The sequence below is a fragment of the Clinocottus analis genome, unplaced genomic scaffold (genome assembly GCF_023055335.1).
Source record: "Clinocottus analis isolate CAN_PGR_092001 unplaced genomic scaffold, fCliAna1.0.p SCAF_6, whole genome shotgun sequence".
NCBI classification, from domain to species: domain Eukaryota; kingdom Metazoa; phylum Chordata; class Actinopteri; order Perciformes; family Cottidae; genus Clinocottus; species Clinocottus analis.
Genome location: NW_027176218.1, coordinates 10,674,974 through 10,702,800, shown reverse-complemented (window position 1 = coordinate 10,702,800; position 27,827 = coordinate 10,674,974). Strand labels below are relative to the sequence as shown.

At 40.3% G+C, this 27,827-nt stretch overlaps 1 protein-coding gene across 6 annotated transcripts in view; it reads left to right on the top strand.

The window, feature by feature from the left end:
* mef2aa (myocyte enhancer factor 2aa) overlaps positions 1 to 27,827 on the top strand; it is a 60,199-nt gene that overhangs the window by 20,189 nt on the left and 12,183 nt on the right. For 3 of the 6 annotated variants that reach the window (XM_068602358.1, XM_068602355.1, XM_068602356.1), the window contains exons 3-6: positions 6,837 to 7,040; positions 23,803 to 23,937; positions 25,294 to 25,507; positions 27,039 to 27,098. In XM_068602358.1, coding sequence (XP_068458459.1) covers positions 6,837 to 7,040; positions 23,803 to 23,937; positions 25,294 to 25,507; positions 27,039 to 27,098 — 613 coding nt within the window. Of the gene's footprint in view, positions 1 to 6,836; positions 7,041 to 23,603; positions 23,736 to 23,802; positions 23,938 to 25,293; positions 25,508 to 27,038; positions 27,099 to 27,827 lie in introns of all 6 variants that reach the window. The other 3 variants (XM_068602359.1, XM_068602357.1, XM_068602360.1) reach the window with 2 other exon arrangements.

Below are 27,827 nucleotides of genomic sequence, written 5' to 3'. Positions count from 1 at the left end.
ATGAGGCAGCAGGAGCACTGGGCTGCAGCGGGGGCCTCATGGCGTGGGAGTAAACTGAGGGTAGCGAGGAGCACAGCGGGCCGCCTGTGGCCTTCCCACACTGTAGGGCTTGTACCCTGGCCTGGCAGTATGGCTGGGCCCCTTCGCTGTAGCACTATGTGTTTGCAGCTGTTTGGTAGTAATTAGGAGCAGCCACTGCACCACAGCACCCTCTCATTTGCAGGGTGGGTCAGCAGGACACACAGCACCCTTCTCTGCCTTGGCTACACTGGTCCCAGCTAGCCGCAGAGAGGGAAAGAGCTGGAATTCACGCTGTCTGCTTATGTTAAATATAAACTCCTAAACAGCAAAACACTGTACAAAACAGCCTTGGCCTGTTTGAAACAAGAATAACAGGCTTGGATATCTATAGCAGGAAGGCTGGGTCTATTTCTTTTTTAGCTACGCTCTCTTTGATTTAAGAGCTGAGTTAAGTTGAGAAAGCGTGAGTGCAGTTTTTGACAAATTACACCAATTAATGAAGATGCGTAGGCTTCCCATAGCCAAATAGAACAGATCTTGTTAACATCCCCCTCAACATATAATTTGCATTCTTCACAGGTGGAGCAACTATTTTGCTGCGCACACATAAATATAACAGAGCTACAGTGGTACTTCCTCTCCTGAGGGTATTACAGTAACATGATACGGTACTAGCCAATCGGTGTCTGTGTCTATTACTGTGAGACTAGCAGTTCAGCCAAGTGCAAAACAAAAATCTACACTGTGGGCCAATTATCAGTATAACACCTGGCTCTGGGTTGGATCCAAACAGAACAGTTGGAAAGATTATGGTATCTCCACTGTATGCAATGACCTGTGACATCAGGGGGAAAAAAGAGAGGAAATAACATGAAAATCGGTTGTCAACTGTTTGCTTGGTGAGCAGACGGTTCTTTCCTTTTAATGCATGTATGAAGGGAGTGAGGGAAGACATTTAGCTGTATTGTTTCACTGGGATATAGACCTGCAGAGAGGGACGTTGCTTATTATTAAAGTGTCCCCCAAAGTCAAGTGTTTGCATCAGATTTTAAATGTCTCACTGTACAATTTGTGAGAAAGTTTATCAGCAGAACGCAGGCATTTCAGCTTGCATTTAGTTGGTTTTAGCTGGCTCAGCAGAGAAATTGCTGTGACAATAGGCCGCCCTGCGAAATAGAGCTTCAGTATAAGTGATGTATGCGTGTGTCTTTCTCTCTTTTTTTCCCCCCATGGGCCATGAAGCATACAGTGCCATCTCCCTGGGGCGTGCTCCTAAACAAGGGGGAATAACCATTAGCATACGGTCCCCATTGTCGTGAGACAATTTGAATCTTTATCTACGCCGCTCTGCTGCTAGCGATCCTTACTCTTAACATTAAAATGAAAGAAGTCCCTAAGTGGGCTAATTAGATAGTATTGCCATACACAGGATGTTGTGTGGGGACAACGGGGGCTCCCTTGCATTATCACTGCAAGTGCTTTAGGAGGGCTGTTAACCTTTCAGGATTTATAACACAGACTGTGGCAAAGGCTGACAAGGTCTGTAATTGCACAATCTATCAAGAATTGTGAGTGCAGAGTTGAGACAGGCAGTGAACTTAGCTGATATTTTGCTTCAAGTCATTACCTACGGCGTATAATGACAACACGTTTTCATAATTCAGGGTAATGAAGTGTATTGTGCACAAATGACAAGGAAGATACAATAATTAAATTTTGTACAGTTGGTGCATTCGTCGCGTGTAAGTGAGACCTTTTTGTGCAGCTTTTTGTTCACACACTACTGTGTCGCCCTGCTGAGGTGAACAAAATGAAACATGAAGGCAGCAGTGGTCCTTTCATGCATATCATAGGATGGTAGAGACATAAATACTGAGCCATTCGATTCATAATTGACGGTCCTACAACACAGCGACACAGTCATCAGCCAAACTGACACGCTGATTGCAAATGAATGCAAGATAACAAACATTCAGCACCGCCCTGGTTGATTCTCCTCATTTACAGTATTCACCGAAATTTTTACAGTTTGAGTCACAGACTCAAGCATTTATTATACACTATTATCTAACATTTACGTTTTCATCATTATTCTCTCTCTGTCTTACTGTCATCCCACACATGCAATGCCTTACAGTGGAATAATATGGACCAGTTAATTGTGGCTCCTCAAAAAGAGAAAAGTATGTATTGTGTTTTGACTTAACAACAGTAACACTGGCAAAGTCCATGACACTCAATGAGCATTTTTGGGGTCTCTCACATACTTCCCCTGGATCTGCAAGGGGGGCGATCGATGGTGGAGAAGGGAGGGCACACATTAGTCTTGAAAGTTAGTGGAGGGAGGAGGCTGGTGTGAGCAGTGTCTAGTGACGTCCTATGGATGTCATTAGGCAGGCTCACTGGGGGTAATTGCCCAAGTCATTAAAAGTTTGATGATTTTGCTGCTGGGTGGAGGGTTGCCTGCCCTTGCTGTGGCTCATTTTGGATTGTGCTCTGGCACTTCAGATGCCTGTAGGCACAGAGCAGCTCTATCGCTCTCACTTTCTCCCCGGGGAGCAACACAGCACAAACCTCCCACTTTTCAGCCTTCACCCATTCCTGTGGTTCTGAGCGCTCATCATTATTATTTTGACAGGTAAAGAGCTTGTTAATAGACCATGGACAGAACAGAGGAACACTGTTAAATGTGACAGCCAGCGCATATATTATCATTGTTCAAGATGATATGTAGTTTCCATAAAACTGCGCTGAAGCAGCAAAACATGAAGTCAGGTGATTATAATTTTACTGCCGAGGGTGCCCCTTTTATCACGAAAATGCACACAGATGAGCAGAACAATTGCAGTTTTCAATAAATTAAACATGCCAATTGTCTTTAAACTGAATCGTTCTGGTTATCGATTATGCTATTTCTAAGAATCCTACTCTACTTACGTTTAGTTAACCAGCATGTCATCCTCTCCACTAAACAGGATCAGTCACGGTTACTCTAGGTTTCAAGGTCAGTCCCACCCAGTAGACAAGGCCTTTGCAGTCTCAGTTGTCCACATGGGGATCCTGGGGCTGTCCTCTTTCCCAGCCAGAGCTGATCCATGCAGACAGTCGTGGTGGCCCTGGCCTGTCTCCCAGGCCCACACACTCTGGCACCGCGAAGCCAGGGCAGCAGCCACAGGGCCTGGGTCACTCTGCCAGCTGGTGCCAGACCTCTCTGACTCTCAAGCCCGCTCTTATGTCTGCCATGGGCGCCGTCAGAGGTGACATGAGGTTCTTATAAGGCCGCTAGCTCGTCACCCCTCTGAAGGTGTTAGTGACTCAGACATCTCCTGCCATACCCCAGTCACAGCTGCACTCTGAGTCCCAGATGTCTTGTTTGTCATCTTGGCACCTCTGCCTGAGGACAGACATTGATAGACCTTTTGATTGACACATCAAATGTGTATGGAGGTGTGTGTTTGGGTTTGTTGTAGCACATGTTCTTATATACTATACCGTTTTCTGTGGCAGTAAAAGCACGTGTGACAGGTACATATGCTTGTGCTTTAGATTTTAGATCCATTTGTCTCAACAACATTACACTGAGATAGATGGTTCAATTTGACACACCAAGCTGTTAAAAAAACTGTTTTTTTTTCCTGTTATGATTTTATTTTAAAAAGCGATAAAAACTAGTGAGCACATTTTCTTCAGAAGGCAAATTTGCTTGTCGCTGTTTATCTAATTTTTTTTGTAGTTTCCCCTTGAGTTTAATTTTCTCTGTTCCTGTGAATCACAGTAACATTTCCATCAGCAAACATTCCACACTTGTATTTAGGCAAATATGGTTTATTATAGCATTTTCTTCTGCTACAACACCACTCTGTGATTTTTACTGATATGAGTGTAGAATTTCTACACAAACATTTGCATAGTGTACCTTTTCAAAATACTTGTCTTGAACGTAAAACATGAAAAACCGGTACTCATAGTATATCAAATATACATATGAGAAATGAATTACCATGCTCAATTAAAGCTCAGTAAAACAGGTCATGGTGATAGGACACTTGGGAAGAAGTTGGAAATGCAGAAAGTGTGAATTGAGAGCAGAATTACCACCTCATCTTGACTTTGTGCGAGCTTCTTAAAGGTCAGGGCTTTCAGCCTTGTGCAGTCTAAATGAAACGCTAGTATAGTCACTGATCTGTCTGGTATTGTGTGAGCTGTTGTAATGACCTTATCAAAAGTAGAGAAAGTTGGAATTGCTCCAGTTTATTGGAAGTTTAAATGTGGCCTCCCTTCTCTTTTGCCTTGACATTTGATTTCTCCAAACATGCGTAAGATGTCCTGGTACAGTGCTACAACACAGCGTTACAACACTCAGGCTAATCCTGTCATTGTGTATTACATTAAATTAGTCAGGGAGCTAGGCTGCATGGGGACCACGTCTTACTATAGGAGCGACGCAAATTTTTAAAACCACATTGAGTGTCTTTGTGGGTGTCTTTGACTTGGTGAACTACAGGAAAGCTCTGCCAGTGAACCCCACACTTGACCTCAAGGATGTCTGTGGTTTTCCACTGTCTCACCAGTCACCTCATTGAAGATGTGGGTGGATTAAGGTTATATTTGTGTATGTTGCTCTTTATGTTTAGAGCTGTTTTCTGTCACAACTTATCAAATTGAGCTGGCCATACTGTAACAAAAGGAGGGAAAATAGGGCAAAACTGTTTAAAATAGCCTCCTTTCACTGTTAAAGGTAACTGTATGACTACATAAGAGTAATGCGCCACCTTTAATGGCAGTAGGAGAAGCAGCTGGCTTTTGTAGGAGTACTCTGTTTGGGGCTGGGGCAAGGACCTAGTCTCCATGCTGCTGCTGAGGTTGAAATGAAGCGGTGGCTGGGTCAGCAGCTCTGCACTCAGCACTCTGCCATGCATCCAGGTGGAACAAAGTCCTCGCTCAGCGTCTCATCCTGGGCTTCCTGCTGAAAGGTGACATCTCCATGGCTTAACAGCCACATTCATCTACTAAAGAGCATACAATTTGTTAATCATTTTCTCACATGACAGCCCCTACTTTCCAGTTGGTTAGGCGAACAAAACAAAGAGGCAAATGAGCGGGTGGGCAGGACTGGTGTTTAGTCAGAGGAAATTTGTATCACCTGGTTAGAACTGCAGATGTGCTAGGTGGAAACGGTTCTGATTCTGGTCAAATCATATCCTCGTATCTACCTCCATGCAGTGATCCACCTTGAGAAAATCAGCAGAAAGACAAAACCCTCCCATGTTTTTTTTGGTCCACCAAACTCACTCAAAGGCTTCATGTGTCTGCCATTTGCAAGGCCAAATGTCATTTGATTGAGCTTGTATTTAAACCTTGTCATTTTACAAAATGTAATTTTAGAATTTGGTTTGTCATATGAGCTCGACTAACATCGGTGCATTGAATAGAAAATTACACGAGGACAGGCTCCTCCATGTCTACAGCGGAAATAATAGTCCTATGTAATTACCTGTAGTGTGGAAGATTTGAAATTCATTTATCACAGTTGGAGTGACCCCACTGCCTGAGTGTTACATAGACACTATGCAACACATAGGATTATACTGCATTATACCAGTTAAAATGAGGGTATAGCCGCAAGCTGTGTCCAATTAAAGTTGAACAAAGCCAGCTCATCTGCTCAACTCCTCTTAGTAGGTCAGTGAAACTGATGGAGAATACAGACACATGCACTCCTCTGTGGCTCCGAGCACAGCTTTTACATTCACAAGCCATAATGCACATTTGACAAGACACATGTACTAAAGAAAAACGTGAATCTGAAGCAATTATTTAAAATGTACACATTTTAAAACTATTTTCTGCAAACAACAATAACTCAACCAAAAGACAAAACAGCTGCCTCTCCATCCTCCCTCCTTGTTAACTGTGTTTTTAGTTTGAGAAATAAATGGCTGTAGCATACTGTAAAGAGGTGGTGTCACGTAATGACATGTGTGTGCGGGGCTGAAGCGACCACAGAGACAGAGCTGCAGAGATACAGGACATAAAGTCACTTTGCAGAGAGGGTTGCGTTACCACTGGAGTGATGTATGACCCAAAGTCCCATCTGAGGGCTCATGTTACAAGGCTTATGCTGCACTACAGAGATAGCTTTCCGTATATGGAGTCAGGGGCTACAGTAATGTATGGACCCCTGTTTTTGCCAAAGCTCTGACTCAGCTCGCTGACTCGTGCCTCTAACCCTGACCTCTGTTCTGATAACTAGACATTTCAGACTTGTACGATGTCATTGCAATCATTCCTAAAGGGGGAACGATCTTGTTATCTGTCACCTTGGTGACCGTAACATTGTTGTAGTATAATGACACTGTTAATACAGTTATTTTCTCAGCTGTACTCTTAACTTAGAGATGTTATACTGATAAAAAACAAAACAAATATCAGCCTAAAGCTGCTCCAGTATTACGTAGAGCAAGTTGCCGCCATGAGGCACAGTGTTTGATGTATATTTACGACATTGCTGTAGTCACTTACTAAGTATAATTATTAGGTGTTATTTTTGTATTTCCACTAACTCTGAGTGAACTATTACATTTTTTAACTTTACTTTGATAAAGTATGTGTACTTCCACCTCCCACTTCCACTAAGGATAATTGTGCAATAAACTACCTTCTGTTACAATACAAATCCAAAATGATCATTTACGCTTGTGAACATTGCATGTAGCAACTTATGGTTTGGTTTACTTGACTTTGAGCTCCTTTTTAATTTAAAGAACCAGTTTCCCTCTGTAATGGGTGTTTTTTTTCTTGTGTGTGCTCCTCAGGTTACCTTCACAAAGAGGAAGTTTGGCCTGATGAAAAAGGCCTATGAGCTGAGCGTACTATGTGACTGTGAGATAGCCCTCATCATTTTCAACAGCTCTAACAAACTGTTCCAGTATGCCAGCACAGACATGGACAAAGTGTTGCTGAAATACACAGAGTACAACGAGCCCCATGAGAGCAGAACCAACTCTGACATTGTAGAGGTGAGTGAGCGTCGCCTTCTTACTTTGTGGGGAAAAACTTCTTTCACATCATTTTTTCTTTTCCTATTTTCTGTTTTACACAACATGTACATCCAAATTTAACAGAATTACGAAAAATAAATGAATGTTCTACTGCATTCAGCCTACAAGAGATATTTATTCTGTGACTGTACAGCTCTGTAAATGCTCCTCGGGTGTAATGTTTGAGACAAACAAGAGTGAGGGACAAGTAACTGTTTCCTTCTAGTCACCATTCAGATAGGGTACAGGAGGTCTGCTGGCTCTGATAAGTTCAGCTTCTCTTGTGCCCATCAACTGATGTGGAAAACCTATCTCTGCACACGCATGCCACAGTAGCTGCTGACCACCATTTCGGGCCCTGTTTCCCATAGATATTGTACCTGTAGGGCTCAGTTCTCTGGCTACTCCTCATCACAGACCATCAGTTTGGCTGTAGCTGCAGTCAAAATACAGTGTTTTGTACATTCCATACTGCTCTATAAAACTCAACAAGCACTTGGGTTTCCTGGCAGCTCCTGCATGCCCGGCGACTAGCGGAAGAGTAAACCACTTGTTATGCCAGCATACAAAACTGTCAGCCAAAAGTGTAGAAGCCAAAGTAAATGAGAATGATTAGGGATGCATCCTGTTCCAAGCATCTTTCATTGGCATACACTTGTGTGGTTTCTCAGCTTATTCAAGATGTGCTTTAAGGGGCTGCTATCGTCATTCTGACTACATGAAAGCATACACAATGTATGTTAATGCCTATTCATACATTTTTGGTACAGCTCATATATAGTTGCCCATTCATTGGTATTTCATTATTTGAAATAAGATTAGCTTTTTCTGCACTAAGATACTTTTTATTAGACAATGCAGACTGCTGCAATTCTCTGGTGTCTTTGTTGCCACCTAAACATACATATTTTTCATGGATACTCAATTAAGAGACATTAAAGGATTAAGATGGGTGAGATTGAAACATTTCAAGAATCCTAGCTTTGGAAAAGACTTTCAGTTGGAGGAATTAGTGAAATTACATGCAGCATAAAGGAGTCAGCTGTGGCCCATTATCTTTTATTCATGCTGCTGCTGCTGCTTGTGAATTACCTGCTTGGCAGAGCTGCAGAAGAGTGCTCTGGCATCCAGTAGACTCATGCAGTCACTCCTCCATCAGGGGCCCTCGGAGCAGAGCAGGGGCTCACCTGCATAAAATATACATGGATACATTCCTTACTTACGTAACAGTGACCACAAATTTCTTTTTGCTGTGACTCTGAAAGATGTCTTACTTTAAACAAGCAAATGCAACAACATCTTATACTCAAATTTTCACTGTCCATCAGATGGGTTATTCCCCTTATTTCATATACATACCGTACATCTGTGGTCTACCAATGTATGATGATGTTGTCAGCGTTGTGTAATTGGAATGTACATTGTGCATAATGTAGTACCAGCAGTCCCATGCTGATCTCCCACTTAGCCCTTCTGGCTACTCTCAAGGAAGCTTCCCCGTTGCACAAAAGGCGAGAACAAGCCGCCGTTGTCCCCGCTCACTCGGCCAGCATCTTTGCACATATGCACAAATGTCCCTCTGCCTGCCGGCTACGTGGTCAAGGTTCAGAAGTGAGGAAGCAGAGCAGAAGTAACCAACCTAGTCCAATTCACAGCATCACCACACAACCCAACTACTCAGTTGGCCATAAAGCCGTTGTCAGTGGTGGTTCATAATCTGTGAAATTGTATCATAATTTAAGATAAATTCTAATCTGAACTGTTCCTGACTGCCTCTTTTGGCAAAGACTTTTTTCAGCCTTGGTGCTTCTCTGCAGCTGCACAGATCTGTGTGCACTACAGAGAGGAACTGGTGCCTTATTGATGGCAAGAACCCACCCCCTCCATCTATCTAGTGAAATGGGTCTCACATGAGGCCACTTACACTGGACACTTATCTAAATTTTGTAATTGTGTTAAACCCATCTTATTCCATGCAAACAATCATGTGCTCATTTGTCCGGTATACGGGGAGGCCAGAAAAACCCTCTCTCGTTTTTCATTGGGAAGCTCGTTCGGTGTGAGAAACTAAATCAAAGGTCACATTCCTGCTCAGTAGTACCATCTGTAGATAAAGGCTGAGCTGTGCAGTGTGGGAGAACAGTCTCCATGTTTTCCACAGATGGATGCATGCCTGGGCCACAGTTTGATAACTCAGTGGAGGGCTATGGACTTTGTCTCAATCTTGGCTCATAGTCCAAAGCAGAGCAGTAGGCTCAGGATTTTCTTCTATGTGTATGTTAGTGTGTGCATTTGTGTCCTTCTGCATGTGTTGATAGTGTTAACCTCACCAACACTCCAGGCGACAGGTGAACCGTTGTATGACATTTCTCCTCCTATGCAGTCAAAATCTTAACAGTATGAAGGTAACATATTATTCTTTGTTTTTGTGCCCCATTCATTGTCTTTTCATCAGATTGTACAGTACATACAAACCCCTAAACACACATAGACGCATACATGTACAGACAAGCTATAACACCAATAGATGTTCTAATTTACTTTGTAAAATAACTCATTGCTGAATCTATTTTTTTGTAACGCAGAAGAGCAATGTTCTCCTGTCTCAAGATTATCAACACACAGTCAGTTCTCTGAAAGTAAATGTGGTATTTAATATAATTGTGTTATTGTGACCCAAGCAGAGTTGGCCATTGATGAAACGGTTTTATGGTGTTGTTCCTATTGTGTTTCTTATTGAATTTTGTGCATGCCACAAATCTAACAGCTGCCGTTAGTCATTAGATTAATCTAATAATATTTACTCTTCCTCCAGTCTCCGCTAGTGGAGCTAATGAGATTTTGCTCATGCTCCGCCATAACCTCACACCGTTCTTCAGCACACAGAGCGGTCACTGTCTGCAGAAGGACCTTTGAAATCAGATAGTAACTTCACAGGCATCGTTTGGCATTTCTCTGTCCTCTCTTTGAGCAAATCAGCATAAATAAGGTATATGGCAAGGTATATTAATCCGGTTTGCAGTCATTAAGTCAACACTTAATTGCAATCTTATAACATTAGGGCTGTGAATAGGCTTTATTCCAATTTGAGAATGCAATTTTAGTCAAATACCAATGCCTTATAATTGTAAATAACTGGGTAGCACTGTTTGCAAGGCATTGACTTTTCACTGTCTTTTACCCTGATGATTTGTGAGAGTAAACAACATTCATAGGGAAATTCTGCTTATCTTCTTCATAATAAAGAGCGGCAGCCATTGTTAATGTGACTTGGGAAAAAGAGACAATTCCCTCTCTATTTATGAAGGAACGCCCCCTCTCACAAGACCACTACAGTGAGAGGAAATGAGACTAAAACGATCAGGTAATTTCCATTAGGTTTTATCTCACGGTCTCTATAAACTGTTGTTATGAAGGGAGCTGTATTAATCATTCAATAAGATATGTAAATGTTGACCATTACTGAATGTCAAGCCCTGTGTTTTCATCTGAATCTTTTTTGTTTGGGAATTTCACGACTGCCCTTTGCCAATGTGACAATGACTGAAGCAACAAATCATCACAACTAAGGGTTCATTTTGTCATCATGTGCCATATTCTGTATTTGATTTATTTTGGAGACAATCAATGCATTATTCCTCCGTGCTTCAAAAGTGCATTTTCAGCGATGTACAGCTTAAAAAAAAGATTGTATTGCCAGTTATGGAATGAACCCCTTATCGTGCTTTGGGTTGAATGTGCACCATGAGTTTCAGACAGGGGATGTTTATGTTGTCAATCAAAGGCTGAGAAGTGATTAAGACTCATTTCTATCTTAATGAATGCAAATTGGCACATCTGCTATGGTGGGCTAGCTGTCCAGACTCTTCAATTAGCATGATTGATCAATTATCCTCCTGCTGGTGGCTCACTGGAAATTGAAGCTGGGAAATGAGAGAGGTGGGGGTGGGAAGAGAGATAAAAGAGCATGAGAAGAAAAAATGAACAGAAAACTGTACAAAATTGAATAAATCAGATGCTTTATTTGATTAGAGTGAAGAATAATGGAATTTAATTTTACTCAAAGAGCCCTCTCTTTAACACACCGTTCTTGAAACTAGACAGAGATGAGTAAAAGTGAGAAAGATGTAATTTTGTCCTTGTTTTTTTAACTTTTGGGTTGGCACATAAAAGACTAGGTAAGAAATCAGAAAGTTATATTCCTCAGATTAAAACAAAGAAACAGATACAGTGTATGTTTGCAACAAAGTTTTTAATTAGGTCATGTGTCTCTGAATGTATAATCGTGACTTTTTTCTACTTCATTGTTTTTTGGATTGTATTTCCATTGTGATACATCAACTTTACATGAACAACTCAATTTGCATTTTAAATAATGCGTCTGATTCTCCATCAGCAGATTTTTCTGATCAAATATTCCTGTGAGAAATGAGCTTCAGCCATGCAAATATTCAGTAGATCAGTACTCTTTCAACTCTGAAGTCTGTCGAGGATAGTGTGGTGCGCAGCTTGTTTGTGTTTGTTTTAACAGTAAGCATAACTCCTTGAATATCAAAGCACACTTGTGAGACTTATCTGAGGAGCAGAGGCAGACTGTCCTCAGTGTGTATTTATAATTGTGGCATAGAAACATAAAAGGACGGTCAAATGAGGCTCTTGCTGGCACGCAGGGAAACTGTCACTGCCACCATGTTCTCAAATGCAACAGAGAGTATTACAGGAGCAACGGTATAGCTCGCATAGCTGTGAAGGCAGCAGAACAAATTGATCGTATAACAGTTGGTCTTTTTGTAGAACAATTATGGTATATAAATAATACAATATCTGCCAAAATTGATTTTGGCATGTATGTCAACTAGCAAAAAGTCACTTTACTTAGTGCATGTACATTTGTGTGTGTTTTATATCAACACATCTTATGTTGAAGCTGGTGGTTACATGACATAATGACTGAAGATAATACATTATCCAGTCAACTCCCAACAACAATGTAAATGCACAGCCGATTTCCTATAGTAGCAAACCTGCCAAGGACACCAAAAAAAGAACATGGCAAGTTTACACAAAAATAAATTCTGCCTCCAGTGCATCTTGTCAGACTAGTAGACTGAAGCGTAGAAGAACCCATAGCTGAAAAGAAAACAGACTGCCAGTGCTTCAAAATAGGACTCAGCTCTACATCGAATGCATTATTCAACTTATAGGTGCCTCATTTATCTGTTTTAAAGATTGATCTTTAATATATATATACACATATATATTTTGAGTGCTTTGCTATATATATATATATATATATATATATATATATATATATATATATATATATATATATATATATATATATATCTATATATATATATATATATATATATATCCTTGAATATCAAAGCACACTTGTGAGACTATATATATATATATATATATATATATATATATATATATATATATATATATATATATATATATATATATACTATATATATAAATAGCAAAGCACTCAAAATGTTGCAACTGATGAAAATAAGTGAACTAAAATCCTTCAGCATTCTTTGGAAAATGGTTAGCAGCCGTATACATATGGTAATATGTAGTTAGTGGGCGAAAGGACATCATTGTTTTATTTGACAAAGATATAACAACATATTACATGTTTTTGTATGTATTTGAAATGATTTATTATTCAAATTAATTAATATTATAAATTAAAGTATTTGAGTTTAAAGCTTGTTTAATTAATATTAGAATGAATGAGGTAACCAGTACACATTTTACATTTTCACGATTTGGCGCCCATGCTTTTTACAGTAGGTTTCCTGAGTCGATGTCCATAATATTGGCTGAATAAGTACAGGCATTAGACTTTATACGATTGTTGTTAGGTTCAAGCTGTAGTTTCCATAATTATATATGCCATCAAAAACGTTAGAAGTGTTAATAAAGTTTTCCTCTATCTTGGTTCCATGTGTGCAAACCTTTTTTTCCCCCTTTTTTTAAATCTCTGCTGCAGTTTTATGCTTCTGATGCTATTTACTGACCTCTTTGTCTGTTTATTATGATGAAACTGACGTAGCTATTGATCAAAACGTAAACGGCTTCACTTCCTTTGCAACAATTCTTCTCGAGAAAGACTAAACTCAGTCCCTGCTGTTGGTGCCACATTGCTTAGTGTTGATGTCTATGAGCATAACCTAATAATAAATAAATAATGCTGCTGCTCGATCTACGTGTCCAAGAGAATAACAGTATAACAAGGTTTAGAGAAATACGGCAACTGATTTTAGGTTGTTTTTTTCCACGAAAAAAGCAAATCCAATAAGTAACATTAAAACATTAACATATTCAGATAATTATATATATATATATATATGTATGTATGTATGTATGTATATATATATATGTATATGTATATATATATATGTATGTGTATATATATATGTATGTGTGTACATATATATATATATATATATATATATATATATATATATATATATATATATATAAACTGTTATATCTTGAGAAGATTAGACTTGTGACAAGCTGTTATTCTTATTGAAAAAAAAAAATCCTCTTGTCTGGCTGGTCAAAGTGTTCATTCTTTGCATATAATTTATTTTCAACATCATTATCTATCATTTTCTGGTCTATTTACATTAGCACTGAAAGTGAAAACAGCTGTTTTATTGAAATAACAAGTTTGAATTTAGATATTTTTTTATTCTTTTTTTGGGATCAAATGAGTGCAGTGTTTGTTGAAACAAATGCTTGTTCAGAATAAATTCTTGGTGTCGCTGCTTGCAGGTTTCTCGAGAAACGCTCATTCAAACAACTTCACACTCAATGCAGTGGTTCCTTGGATCCTCCTTCCTTGGATCCTCAGCAGTCCACCTACCATAACACACTCAAGTTCCTGACTCACGGTCAGAAACACAGATGGAAAAACTCTCTGGTTCATGGAAAAAAGTACCAGGGCCAGCCAGATTTTATCCTTGACCAAGCGAGGCAACCTTGGCATGGGGCCCTTTTAGTTGGGGCTCCCAGGTTAGCTATAGATTTATTACGTTATTGAAGTATGAAAAATATGAAATTATGTTAATAATCCAACTCATTGTACCGTGAAATGACGTTCAGCCCAGGAAGCACTTCAAAAATACACAACTCAATTGTAAACTACTTAATGTGTACTTCTAATTTGGAGGAAAATATTGTAGTACCACATTTATCTGACAGATACGTGTTGTACCTGGTTTCATTTGAAATTCAGATTTGGCTCACAAAATATAACAATTAATATATAATAATAATAATCTCTATGATGAATGGATGTAAAGGATTGTACCCATACATACTTTACTTGAAGTAACATTTTAATTACAGGACCTTTCAATATGCTTTGCTATTGCTAATTTTACGATTGATACTCAACAGTTTTACACCAGGAAAGTTTCAAGTTGCCTTCTTCTACCACTGCCAATAGCAACCTTTCAGTTGGCCCCTGAAAAACTCACTCAAGTCATGGTTACTTCCCATCACATACATCGCTGAAATACACAGAGTAGATATAATTTCCAATTAGGCGTATTCGTTGCTTGTTTTGACAAAACCACAGAGGTTATAAATAAGAACATGGATTTAATCAGCTGAGGTATTTTACCGGCAATAATATTATTCCTCTTTTAAGTTGCTATCAAATCTGACTCCCAGGAAGTACCGTACTATTTTTCTCACAGGGGAAAACCCAAGTTGCAGCTTACTCATGGTCACACCGGTGAAATACAATTTGAATCGGCTTCCAGTTGGCCATCCACTTGTTTTGACTCCGGGGAAGTGAAGCAGAGTTTGGTTGTTGGGTGAACTGCAGTCGATAAGCCACAGCCTACCCGCTGTGGACGCCAGGAAACATGCTGAAGTCCAAAGGCATTCCCTTTGGTTTCCAGCAATACACCAATTGTCAAGTAGAGCACATGAAGATATGCAAAGTTTCATCAATTAAATGTAGCGTTCAACGATCTAGTCTCAAATACGCTTAATATCTAGCTCTTGGCCATTATGTATCTACTTCAGTACTTTGTCACCTCTATGCCATCATCATTCCTCTTTCCTCTTTTTGATATTTCACCTTCGAGCCCAGAGCAGCACTGATGAGAAATCCTTTTTAAGCTAAATCAAATGTCATTGCTGTTGACATAGACTTATTGGGTCGATGTTGATTTTTCAGGGCTTTTCAATATATGTGAAATTTTCTCCCAGCCCATTTTTAATATTACAGAAAAAAAAGTATGTGCACTTTGTGTCTCCGGTGATGTATTGGAGTGATATTAAAATTATTTTCTATATTTTTATTTTGACTGTAGGCCACACGCAGTATTGCAGATTAGGTATTATGGTATTTCTGTACCTTAAGTATGGGTATTGTATTTTAATAAATGGATCTGTTCATTCAAAGAGGTTTTTTTCTTAAGATCTTCTGTATGTTGCTACATAAATATTAAACCTACCAGTCAATCAGTTGTCTCTGGAGGAGATGGAAAAGTAACAGCATGTGCCGTAATTAATGAATGTTTCTGAATTTGTGTTTCCAGTTTGTCGTCTGCGGCTCATAAAAACACGTACGCAAATTCCTATTTCCTGTACGCAGTGCTTAGAATACCTGAGAGCCATTTCAGAGTCATTTTGCCTTTGGGCCAGTGTTCAGCTCCTGAATTAACTTGTGTTACTAGTCAAAACAAACACACTTGTTCATACAACACCAGCGTCTATTTTCAGACTAGTGCAGTAGGACAAGTTAAAAATACATATCTCTTTAATATTATCAAGAAAACAGAGCGAAGGGTTATCTTTGTTGGCCCCAAGAATACCTTCTGATCTTGTTACTTACAGTTATAGTATGTAGTTTCAATTTCAATTAAAAATGCTCCCTCTGGGTTTTATATACTCTGTATATGTAATACTTTATTACCTCCTCTTTTACAAAGTTAAGAACGTGGCGTAAATTTGATTTATTATCTCGCACCCTCTTGATGAACAGCATTGCATCTACATTGATATCACTTCTGGAGTAATCTGACTCTGGCGAGACTTGTCTGAAAAGTCTTCTCTTGCCATAGTGAGTGGAGCAGTATTAATGGTTCTGTTTCGAGCAACACGCTGGGTTTCAAAGTGCCCCTTTTTGTAGGACAAGGACTCCTTTTCCTCTGGGCTTTCAGTGAAAAAGGGTCACTAGTCCTCTTTTGTGGTGTTCTGAGTGTAATGAAACAGTTGTGGTAATGTTCATGTGAGTATATCACATGCTGTTCTGTAAAAGGAGTCCTGTGCTGGAACAGATGCACAGTAATTGCCATCTGATGGCAGAGTAATGGCCTTTGATTTTTTTTTCTATGTTGCTTGATTATTGGAATTACACTTGCCTTAATCAGCACTATTCCTGCTCTTCATCTGGGATTTTGTCCCATATTCAACAGTTATCCTTTAAATTGCTGAATGGTTTCCTGTGCCTTCTAAACCAATCATGTATTACATCTCCCTACCAGGTTACAACACTCATATTTGAGCTTTCAGCATGTGTTCACTGACGTCAGAGCATATAAAAAAAGGGGACAAAACAGCAAAAGACCACACGCCATGCTGCTTCTTCTGAATATTAGTTTCCATTGACTCTAATGAGTTAATACTTAAAGGTCAAAAATGTGCTATGCTCTTTGAAAATCTGGAGCTACACAACAGTACAGTTTATTCACCAAAGAGAAACAAGATTTTGTTAAAAATTTCTTTTACTCCCAATTCTTATTTGGACATGGTACTGCTCTCTTATTTCAGACTTGGAACCAGTGCTTGGTTGCCAAGTGGTTTGCTGGACAAATTGCTAACACAGAGAGTTGAAGAGAGACATTTTAGCTGATTTTTATGGACCGTTGCCTTTTACTGAGGGGAATGCAAGTTAACATATTTTGACCTTATTATCTGTATTATCTATATTATATGTTCATTCGAAAATAACTTCAGACAGGCTTCTGAAGGTTAAGGTACTTCAGAATGACTTGTCCTTCATTTCAGCTTCCACAGAAATGAATGTTGGACGCATCACTTGTCAGCAGTTGTATTAACATGAAGAACAGATTAAAGCAGTTTTTCAGTATTTTGTAGTTTATTGTTTGCCAACTAATAATGTTGCCATTCATTTTATATTGACTTTTAAATCAATTAAACATAATTGTTCTCTATACCGTCCAATTGTTGTTGATATAGTTTTCTTTGTTTTGACATTTTAAGCTTGTGGAATCTAATTTTACACTATCTTGTTTACTTTTGTTTGTTTAGATTTGAAATACTTAAAAGGCATAAAAGCATCAAACAAATGGCATCATATTAAACATTTCTTAAAATTCCTGAAATTAATATTTGCTAGTACTCAACAGTATTTGTATTATAGACTTAGCAGAAGAGCAGGGTGCACAAAAGTAATGTACTGTAATGAGTACTGTAAATGCTAATTAACTTGTTAAGATTAAGAAAAGTAATGGTAACATGATGTGTTACCTTTCTGCAGTAACAATGTAGTAGTTTCGCAAACTAAACTCAAACCACTTACCTGTCATAAACTATGGTATGAACATGAAATAGGTCAAACATTGAGCTTGCCTGATTTGGTTTGATCTAGTTACAGAGCAACAGTGATGCTAGCTATGTTAAAGATCATTAAACCCACAAGCCGTGAGTCCACCCTCCGCGTTCTTCAATGACCTTGTGGGCTGAGCGTCTGAAATGAGACCTTGCTTTCGTGCACAGCGGCTTCTGTGAGTTAGCTTGTGCAACAATCAGCTTGCCCTTGTGCCCCCCTCCTCCCTCTGTGCGTGCTGTGCGGCCAACCCCTCCTGCCCAGGGGCGAGGACAGAGCAAAGCCTGCTGGGATTGGGGTGGGGGGAGGAGAATGGGGGTTAGCTGGCACTGTGCCACCCTGCTCTGACTGCCTGGCCTGACTGGGGGCAAAGAGGGAGGCTGCTGTGTCTCAGATTGATGAGGACAGGTCTGTGGTCTGGGTATAGAGTGTTGCAGAACAGACGTCCTGCTGGCACATCCTGCCGTCTCTGCCGCACGCCCCCCAGCCCTCCGTACTCGCCTTATCGGAACTCCTAATTGTCCTTATGAATATTTTAGAGGCGAGCAGGAATGGGAGTTCAGGGCTGAGGGTATGGTTTCAAGGGCCCTGACAGCTAATGATCCACTCAATGACCAGAGAGAAAGAGTGGGAGACAGAGAGACAGGGAGTAGAAACCTGTTTGAAAGATTTGCAATAATCTGTATGTTAATATTTTTGGCTGCAGTGTAATTCAGTCTGATCAGTTTTTAATGTGTGCCACCTTTTCTTTATGTGGAGTGGGAACAGAGAGTGTGTGTTCTCATTCTTTTTAATCTGTAGATAATGATGACATTGGTTTGCCTTTATCCCCAATTTGTAGTTGAATTCCCTCTTGTCTATACTGAAAATATGCAGTCCGCTGATTGAGACTGTTCCCTCTGACTGTGGCGGCTAATAGCTTTGTCACATCAGTCATTCACCACCGTCTCAGAGCAGAACGCTCTGAAGGGACTGCTCACTGCACAGCAATTTCCTCTTGTTCAGTAAGATGGATGGGCTATTTTTAATTGGCAATTTAGTTGGTCAAATGCAGGTAATCCTTTGCAGTATACAATATAGAATATGATTAGTTTGTTCATGTATGTATCTATCGCTGGTTCAGATTTTATAAGCATGACTCATTTTGGATTAATATCTCAATACATTCCCACTTTGAGCTCACAGTTCATTGTGGTCTGTCCATTGTCATTCTGTCAGGTGGGATTGAATCTCACTTTGTATATACAGCTACGAGAAAATAATATCAAAATAAAATGCAGACGGTCGAGTTGCCCCCTCCTGCTGCTCTTCCTGTCCACTGTGTAACGAGACAATAGAGCAAGCCACAGGAAGGACATGAATCCAGCCTCATATCCTCATATCAGTCAGTAATGTGTAATGTTCATGAGATTAAAAAAGATATGTCTGGGAATTACAGAGGTCTCCTTATCTAATTGCCCCTCACTTTCAATGGACATCATGTAGTGGGAAAATGGAGAGAGAGAGAGACGAGGAAGGCATCCTACATTAACCTAGAGCTAAGCCATGGTATACAGTGCCCACCAAAGACCAACCAAAAGAGGCTTTTATCCCCCTCAAGTGAAGACTACAGCACCACCGGGGAAAGAGAACATGATGGTAATGAAAGTCTCTTAAGATGTTATATAAGAGCAGAAATATTCCTTCGCAGATAAAAGCTTTCCTATCAGCCGCCTCCCCACGCTGATTTCCTAGTGCGTTCACACTCAAAGAAGCCCTTTGATAAGCACATTAGATGGAACGGCCTGGACACAATGGTGATGTCATGAGGATTAGCACGCTACCTCACTTAGTGTAGCAGCGGGCACAAGGGCTAATTCACAGCAACTGCAGGGCGAGGAGACCCGGCTGAAAAGAGGTGAGAGCAGGCTGCAGACCAACAATCAGTTAAAATATAGCTTTCATGTACTTTAGGGAAGGCTGGAACAATACATTAAACATTCTTGTGCGACTCCACTTTTGGAACATTCTGTGTCATTTCCAGCTGTTTTGCTATCTTGCGGTTGAGGGGCCTGTAATCAGAGCAATGATGCACCAGCATAGGTCAGGTGGTGCTCTACCAATAGTGAAAGCTACTGTAAGTGAACGCTGATGTGATTCAGGCACAATGGAAGAAACAGCCTCTTCATGCCAGCCTTTCAGCCATCTCCCCCACCGTTTTGAAGTTCAGCTTTTATGCCAAACCACTATCTTTCTCCTTTCACCCTGCCTTCTGTTCACATACAGTTTGTACAGTACATGAATAAGTTAAATGCAGAAAGCTCTCCTGACACAAGAGAGGGAGAACATTAGAGTGAAATTGTTTTCCAAGACTCACAGCAGCATTGCACGTTGCTCTGGACCATTTCACTGTGAGTACTCCTCAAGAAACAGGTGATGTAGGTGGCTTATGCAATGGTTCGGTTTTATTTTTAATCCATGGAATAGTGTTTGCTTCAATTTTGCCATAGAAAAATGTAAATCTAAGTTCCAAAATTGAGCTGTATACTATCTATCTATCTATCTATCTATCTATCTATCTATCTATCTATCTATCTATCTATCTATCTGTGTGTATATATATATATATATATATATATATATATATATATATATATATATATATATATATATATATATATATATATATACACACATATATATATATATATATATATATATATATATATATATATATATATATATACACACACACATATATATATATATATATATATATATATATATATATATATATATATATATATATATATATATATATATATATATATATTCAGAGCAGTTCTTAAGGTACTTATTAGGCAAAAAAAATCACATTTGTATCAAATCAAAAGGGTATGCAAGGTTGGACTTCACTACTCTGTAGTCTTCTGTACTGAACATATACTGCAAATCTGGAGAGACATTCACTGTGCTGAATGCTCCCCTTGGTTACAGCTACTGTAGGTTAATAGTCAGGGCTCAGGTGGAGATGACGAATCAATGTTTTCTTCAGGATAAGTAAGCCTCAAGGCCTCCTGCAATGGAAAATGTTTTTTTTTTAAGAGAAGTTCATTTACCACACAAGCAAACTGATGGACACACAGACATACATGTGCAGACAATGGCCAGTTGGTTTGACGTCAGCCACTCAGAGTCTCATTTTTATTTGAAGAGCCAAATTTCTATCAATACAGGTTTGGACTGCTGTGAGAAAATAGCAGCTGGCCTTGTTCCCACTCATCTTTGTGAGCCTCTCAGGACCTTGTGAATAGATTACACAACTTCCCTTGTCCATACTCTCTCAAGCCCCCCTCCCGCAACAAACAGCCCATATCTTTCATTAGAAATGCAACTGAAAATCCCAACCTCAGCTGTATTCACATCCAGCCAACTTTACTTTCCAAAGCTGAAACTCAACAACTCGATTCAACATTTTAGAGGCATTTTGAAACTACTTTGTATCAATGATTCTTAATGCAAAAATAAAAGTTATGGAATTGTCTCGTAAGTTTTCCTCTATTTTAGGCCAGAACACTGTCGTGTCTGGAGCAGTCTGCAGCATTGACATGTAAGAGCAAAGTTGATCAGGGGTCGGGTGGCCTTCAGGGCTTCATGTGGTACCTTCTACGGCCATATCTTTGCGCCGCTGCCTCTGATTGGCCAGCGTGGGGAGCCAGATCTTGACAGGTGTTTGGAAAAGGGACACCTGTTTGGCCATGTGCTGATCCAATGATCCATTTACTGGGAGCTGTGGGCAGCGTCTGCGGGACACTCAACACATGCCAAGTCATTTAACAAAGAATTACGGCCATGCTTTCCCAGCCCTTCAATGTTTTATGCATCAGGACGCCGCAGTGACGATTAACTCTTTCACACCAAATGTTGTTCATACACAGCACCTTCAATGCATCTTTGTGAAGATAATATGTATTTGTGATTCATGTAATAATTCATGGAACAGCTCTGATCGCTGCCTGCCCTTGTCTACCGCTATCTGGTTCAGGCTCACCCACTGTGGTACTGCAACCCCTCCCTAAATGGCTTGGGCTGGTGGGTGCGGCGTACTGAAGGCTGGCCAGGCTTGTTGTGAAAGTAGAGCAGCCCTGCCCATCTCATGCGACCGTGCCCGACCAGTCCGACCACGATATTCCCATAATAAGCAGGTTGGAACTTAAATTTGCAGGTTGAGATCAGATCTTTGGCTCAGTGGTGGAGAAAGTGCATAGTTTAACCACAGTAAACACAGACCTTTCAGGTCTCTAACTAAAGAGGGTTCATTCAGTAAACAGGAAATGAACCACCAAGGCGTTTTCTTAGAATGAGAAGAATGTGATTGCTCTGTACCGCACCAAACAGTAATGCATCTGTGTTACAATACTGGCCATTCATTATCTCGAGGACTTCTCTCTCTCTCCCTCCCTCTGGGCATTGTCAGCACTTCATATAGTTGAAGAGATGTGGGTGTCTGACTGAACTTCTGTATTTCTGTGCACAGTGTCATGTTTCTGTATATTAACATTCTTGTGCTCCAAAACGTACATCGCTGAGAAAATGTCTGCATGTGAATGCATGGGCAGCGAGGGATTGAGAATCATCTGGGTTTAATGAGCAATGATATTATGCGAGACTCTCATAAAGCCATGGCAAAGGTTTTAGGAAATGTAACTGAGGTTGTGGTGAGTATTGCTGGGTTAGCCGCATTGTCTGCACAGACCTAAACATACTGTCACATCGCTGTCAGAGGATGTAGCAGCTGTAAAAAAATCCCCCCCCTCCAACACTTGCCGCTCACACACACACTGCTCATATGTGTCACACACACTCCTACTCATATAGTTTCACTTTCTCCCTCTTTCTCTCTCTCACTCACACACACACACACACACACACACACACACACACACACACACATTTTCCACTTTCTTGGGTGATGAAGACCAGAAACAGAGAGTGCGGTCTCATTAGTGTGTGTAGGTTCCTCTTGTCTGGCTCACACTCTGACCCCTGCATCCACAGGAGTCAGTGACCTTCCTGTAGACACGAGGCCTCCGAGGCAGCCCACAGACAGGGAAGGGCGCTGCTGTGGACCTGCAGTAGTCTGATAGAGGAACCTTGAGAGCCACACATAAATCATGTTTTGATGTACACTGACTTGATATCACATGCTGTCACATGCTGTCAGCAAGTCTTGTTAACACCGCTATTCAGAGCTGTAATGAGGAGCAGAGAACAGCCTGTAAGAAAGTGAGCAAAAGAGCACTGCGTTGCATTTAAGTTGTGTGACATCTTCTTTTTTCTTGAAGTTAGAATAGGCTATTTATTACGCCACACCACTGTATGTACTTAGTGCTTTTCTTTTACAATAATTGCTCAATTTCATGCTCAAATAAGCATCTTTCACCACATTTGATTATCCATTTTATTCCCAATTAACATTGATGATTTGACAAGTGACAACTATCCTGAATTACAGACGGGTACTGTCTTAAAGTGCTCCACTGTAGGATGTTCATATGCAGGGTTTCTTCCAGCTGGTTGGTTTATGATAACTGAAACATAATAAAAAATGCAAAGACACACTTGCAGCAAAAGGGAAGAACAGAAAGGGATGAAGTTGGGCAGACTGGAGAAGGGGAGAGGAAAAGGGAGGAGGACAATATTTAGTTTCTCTGAACACTTCTGAAGGGTAAAAGGATATAGAGTGACATTTCAGTTGCTGCAGAGACTTGTATTGAACTACAGTTTAGCATAGCATTGGTGTAGCAGCTGTTCATGTTGTACTGTAACAGAATATAGACATTGGAGGACAGATAATGATGTTTGTACATGTTTGATTTATATTTGATATATTGCGTAACAAAAATACAACTGGTATATTGTTTCTCTTCAATTGTGCAATTTCCTTTCAGAAATTGAGAAACAAAGGCCATAATGACTGTGCTAGTCCTGATCCTGAAGACTGTTTTGGGCACAGCCCCCTCATGGACGACCATTTCGGCAAACTAAACGAAGAGAGTGATTTAATGTACAAGCGCTGTGGTGTAAGTACTTCCTTTGTCTCCTGCTGTTTTGTGTTGATTCCTGTCTTTATGTTGATGTTCACTACAGGCGCTAAACAAGAAAGAACACAGAGGTTGTGATAGCCCGGACCCCGATGCCTCATATGTCCTCACTCCTCACACAGAAGAAAAGTATAAAAAAATTAATGAGGAGTTTGATAATATGATGAGAAATCATAAAATCGTAAGTACTGTCAATGCAACGTTTTTGCTTGGCTTTGTGGCACAAAGGATTTTCACTCTTTTTTTCATTTAACTTTTTCCTCTTTTTGTTACCCCCCCAGAACCTCTGTCAACTTCTTTCAGAGCTACTCTAGCTTAAGATTAATGCCCCCTTCAATGGGTGTGCATTTGTTTCTTATGTTGATTTGTTCTGCAACTGATATTTTGGCACACCCTGATAAGATCACATTTCATGTGAACAGGTGAAATGTTGCATGCTTCTGCTGGAAAGATTACACCCTAGTATCATGGTCATGTTATCATAAATCAAACAGCAGTCGCTATTTAAACACATCAGGAATGTACAGTAAATACGTACTAGTAAGAACCTGATAGTTTATCATAAATATCTGCAGGTTCTGTGTTTTTTTTTCTTCTTTTTTTTCATTTTGTACCTGATTTTTATCTTTTAACATTAAAAAAACCAGTTGCTTAGTCATGTAAAATTTACAATTTCTCCTTTTGAATCTTTCTCTCATTCTAGCGTAACATATCTCTTACTCCTGAACAGCTCCAGCATTAAAGTGTTCCCAGAGCACACTAACGCTACACTATCATTTAGCATCGTCCCTCTCCTTCATCAAGTACCACAATGGCTCACCCTCTAAAATACCACAAATCTTTTGTGATCTTATCATGCGTGACAATATTAGAATTTTGCAAGAACCTAGTGCTTACTAAGCAGTTGTTTTCTCTATGTTCCTGACATGAAGAGCATCACTTTGCCATTAACAAACTAATGAACACCTGACTGGCTCACAAGATAATGCTATGATGAAACGTTCTCACTGCCACCTGTCATTCTCACTTACGCTTTGCACAGTCAGTACTTTGTAGGTAAATGCAAGTGAGTCACGATTCTAGTTGCGAATCCCCGCCTCCCCTTCTCTGCTGCTCTCAGAAACACAATGGTGTTTCAAAAGACAAAAAGTACACATGTAGTGCTGACTGCTGCAATGCCAAAGTGATCACCTGAATGCATGTGTTTTAGTGTTCTGTGTGTTGCGGTCGCACTGAAGATTTGTGTGTAATCTTTGTGTATGATGTTCATGAAATAAACTTTTTTGAAGGTTATATGGTGTCACTCAACCGTCCTCATGTCAGGCAGACATGTTCCTTGAAATGTTTTGTTACAAAGCAACAGCCAAGTTTAAAATGTGCAGTGCAGTATGTCCTTGTTTATTAAAGCAAACCCTCAAGGGAAGCTCTCTGTTAATGATGCCATGACAACCACTGACCCATCAGATTCATCATTAGACCTTGGGTTTTGAGTGTGTTTGTGTGTAAATCTCTGTGTGTGTTTGTCTCCCTTTTGTAGCCCACAGCATTGCCTCAGCAGAACTTCTCCATGCATGTGGCAGTGCCTGTATCCAATCCTAATGCCATGTACCAGCCAGGAGGGACTCTGGGCAGCCAGGCGCTGGCAGCAGCCGCAGCCTCCCTGAGTGACAGTGGGATGCTGTCCCCTCCACAGGCCTCCCTGCACAGGCATGTGGGCTCAAGTGGAGGACCACAGAGGCCCACCAGTGCAGGTTAGCAGACAACAATCCCTGTTCTTTTGTCAACGTGGTGTACAGAGAATGATCCAGACAACTCAGTGGGATTTCTTTAATTGATTATACACCCTTTGTGTGTATTCATATGCGATTATATCATCTTTCTAATGATAATATAAATGTTTTGTTTGTGGAACAATTTGACAATTCTGGTGAGAACTGATGGTTGTCATCCTGGAAGACGTTACCATCACCGAGCATAGAAGCAGAGGTGGAAAGCTAGCCTGATTCTCTCCGATGCTTTAAACAACATACTCCTCTGACACTCAATAACCCTTTATGTATTGTCTGTTAATAACGTAACTGAATCATGTGTTGCTTTTAGGGAGTTACAAGCTGTACTTAGGTTAAATATTTTTTGGATAAACTTAAAAAATGTTAGTTTTTTTGCCTAGCATTTGTCTCAGTCTCTATTGTGGTGCGTTGACGATCAAACCGCTTACTCATCCAATCGAGATATGGTTATGGCACATCACCCCGTAAAACCACAACGCTTTAGCCGTTTTGCTCAGTCAATTTTTTTACTTGGAGCCAGGCTAGCTGTTTCCTAAAGCTTACGTTCTTTATTTTCTAACTAGGTTAATTGTTTCTTGGCCCTAGCTTCATACTTTGCGCGTACACATGGGTTTGGTATCAATCTCATCATCTAACTCTCTGCAAGAAAGAAGAGAGTGTGTGTACGTGTGTGTGTGTGTGTGTGTGTGTGTGTGTGTGTGTGTGTGTGTGTGTGTGTGTAAAATTATTCTTCTGTTTTTCTGCTTGTCTCTTTATTATATTTCTCGGTGGCTTTTGATGTAAACGGCCTCAGGTCAAGCAGTCATGTCATAACACACGCTCATGTTTATGTGATATATTTTTTCACACCCTCTGCAATGCTCATCATCAAACTGTTTACCGTATCTGCATTGTGGAAAAACAATGTCAGTCTACGTTAGTACTTGTATGAGTGTTTTGACTCAGTCAGTCCAGATGGCTTTTGAGGATTCAGCTACACTGCATACGATAGAGGTAAAGGCAACAGGTTGTGAAATGCTTCATTCAAAATAAACCACGTATAAAATATGGTGTAACACCTCCCCAAATGCACAGGGTTTACTTAATGGCTATTTTTCACAACAACGCCTCTCTCTTAATTAGTCACTGCTTCTATCGGTATTGATTCTTATTGGATTAGCATATACAGCATGTACAGTAGATGATTTCTAAGAGAAGAATAATGCGTGTTGCTGGTACGTCCTCATAATGGAATTCAGCAGTCACATCTCCGACTTTATGAACCTTACAAAACACCATTCTGAAAGCTTAATGTTGCTTTCTTTAGTCATGCAGTATCTTGAAAATGTTCCCATCATGAGGACACTGGTGAAATCACATGCCTTCCTTTCGTGCACTGTGAAGTTAGATCTACATGACATTTTCATGTCTTGTCCGGCATCTCCATCACATGCTCTGCTAGCTTGCAGAAGGATGCAGATGGTTAATCATATCACTCTGTGCATCTCATTAGGTGGCATGCTGGATACCACAGACCTTTCAGTGCCAAGTGTTGTGGGCTCCAGCCCAGCGGGTAAGTCCTCCCGGAGAGATTTATTAGCTCTCTGTAGCTCTGCCCAATATGCCTCCTGCTTAGAGCGCGAGCTGGATAGTTGCGTATCCTTCTGTGATTGGTCCAAGACAGTTGTCACTATCATTGACTAATGGTGCCTTTGCCTGACTATATTTTCACTGCATGCAAAGGGGATTACAAGTGTTGCTCCTCTCTATAGAGGAAACATATTATATGTTTGTTAAATGCACGTGTGAAAAATTGGAAATGGCTCAGCAGCATTCACAGTGGGGTGTTTGTGCTTGAAACCAACCTAAGTATGACCAGGCGTGGCCATTAGCTGTCCAACTGAGTTTGACAGGTAAATAAACGTGGCGGTTCCTTTATACTTGTCACCTCTATGTAGCCCTCCCTCATCCTGTTTCCTTCCCTGTATTGACAGGTGCATCTGTTTCCCCCCACTGCTCTGGCTGACCTTATAAGGCTGGAGAAGGTCTGTAAGATGCCTAAACCAGCATAACCCTTTAGGTATTCGGGCCATGACATCCCACTAAGTCCTCAGTACACAATGACCGGACAGCCTGTCATGGCTGCAATGTGCTGTGTGAGAGGCAAAGGCAGGTGGAGTTTAACTCTTTCCTTGTCACTTAGCCCGCTGTAACACCAAACTGCATTTCTGACAAAATGCAGTTTGGTGTTACGGTATATTTATTGTTTGTACCTTGTGGACGGCCACAAGTATGTAGGCTT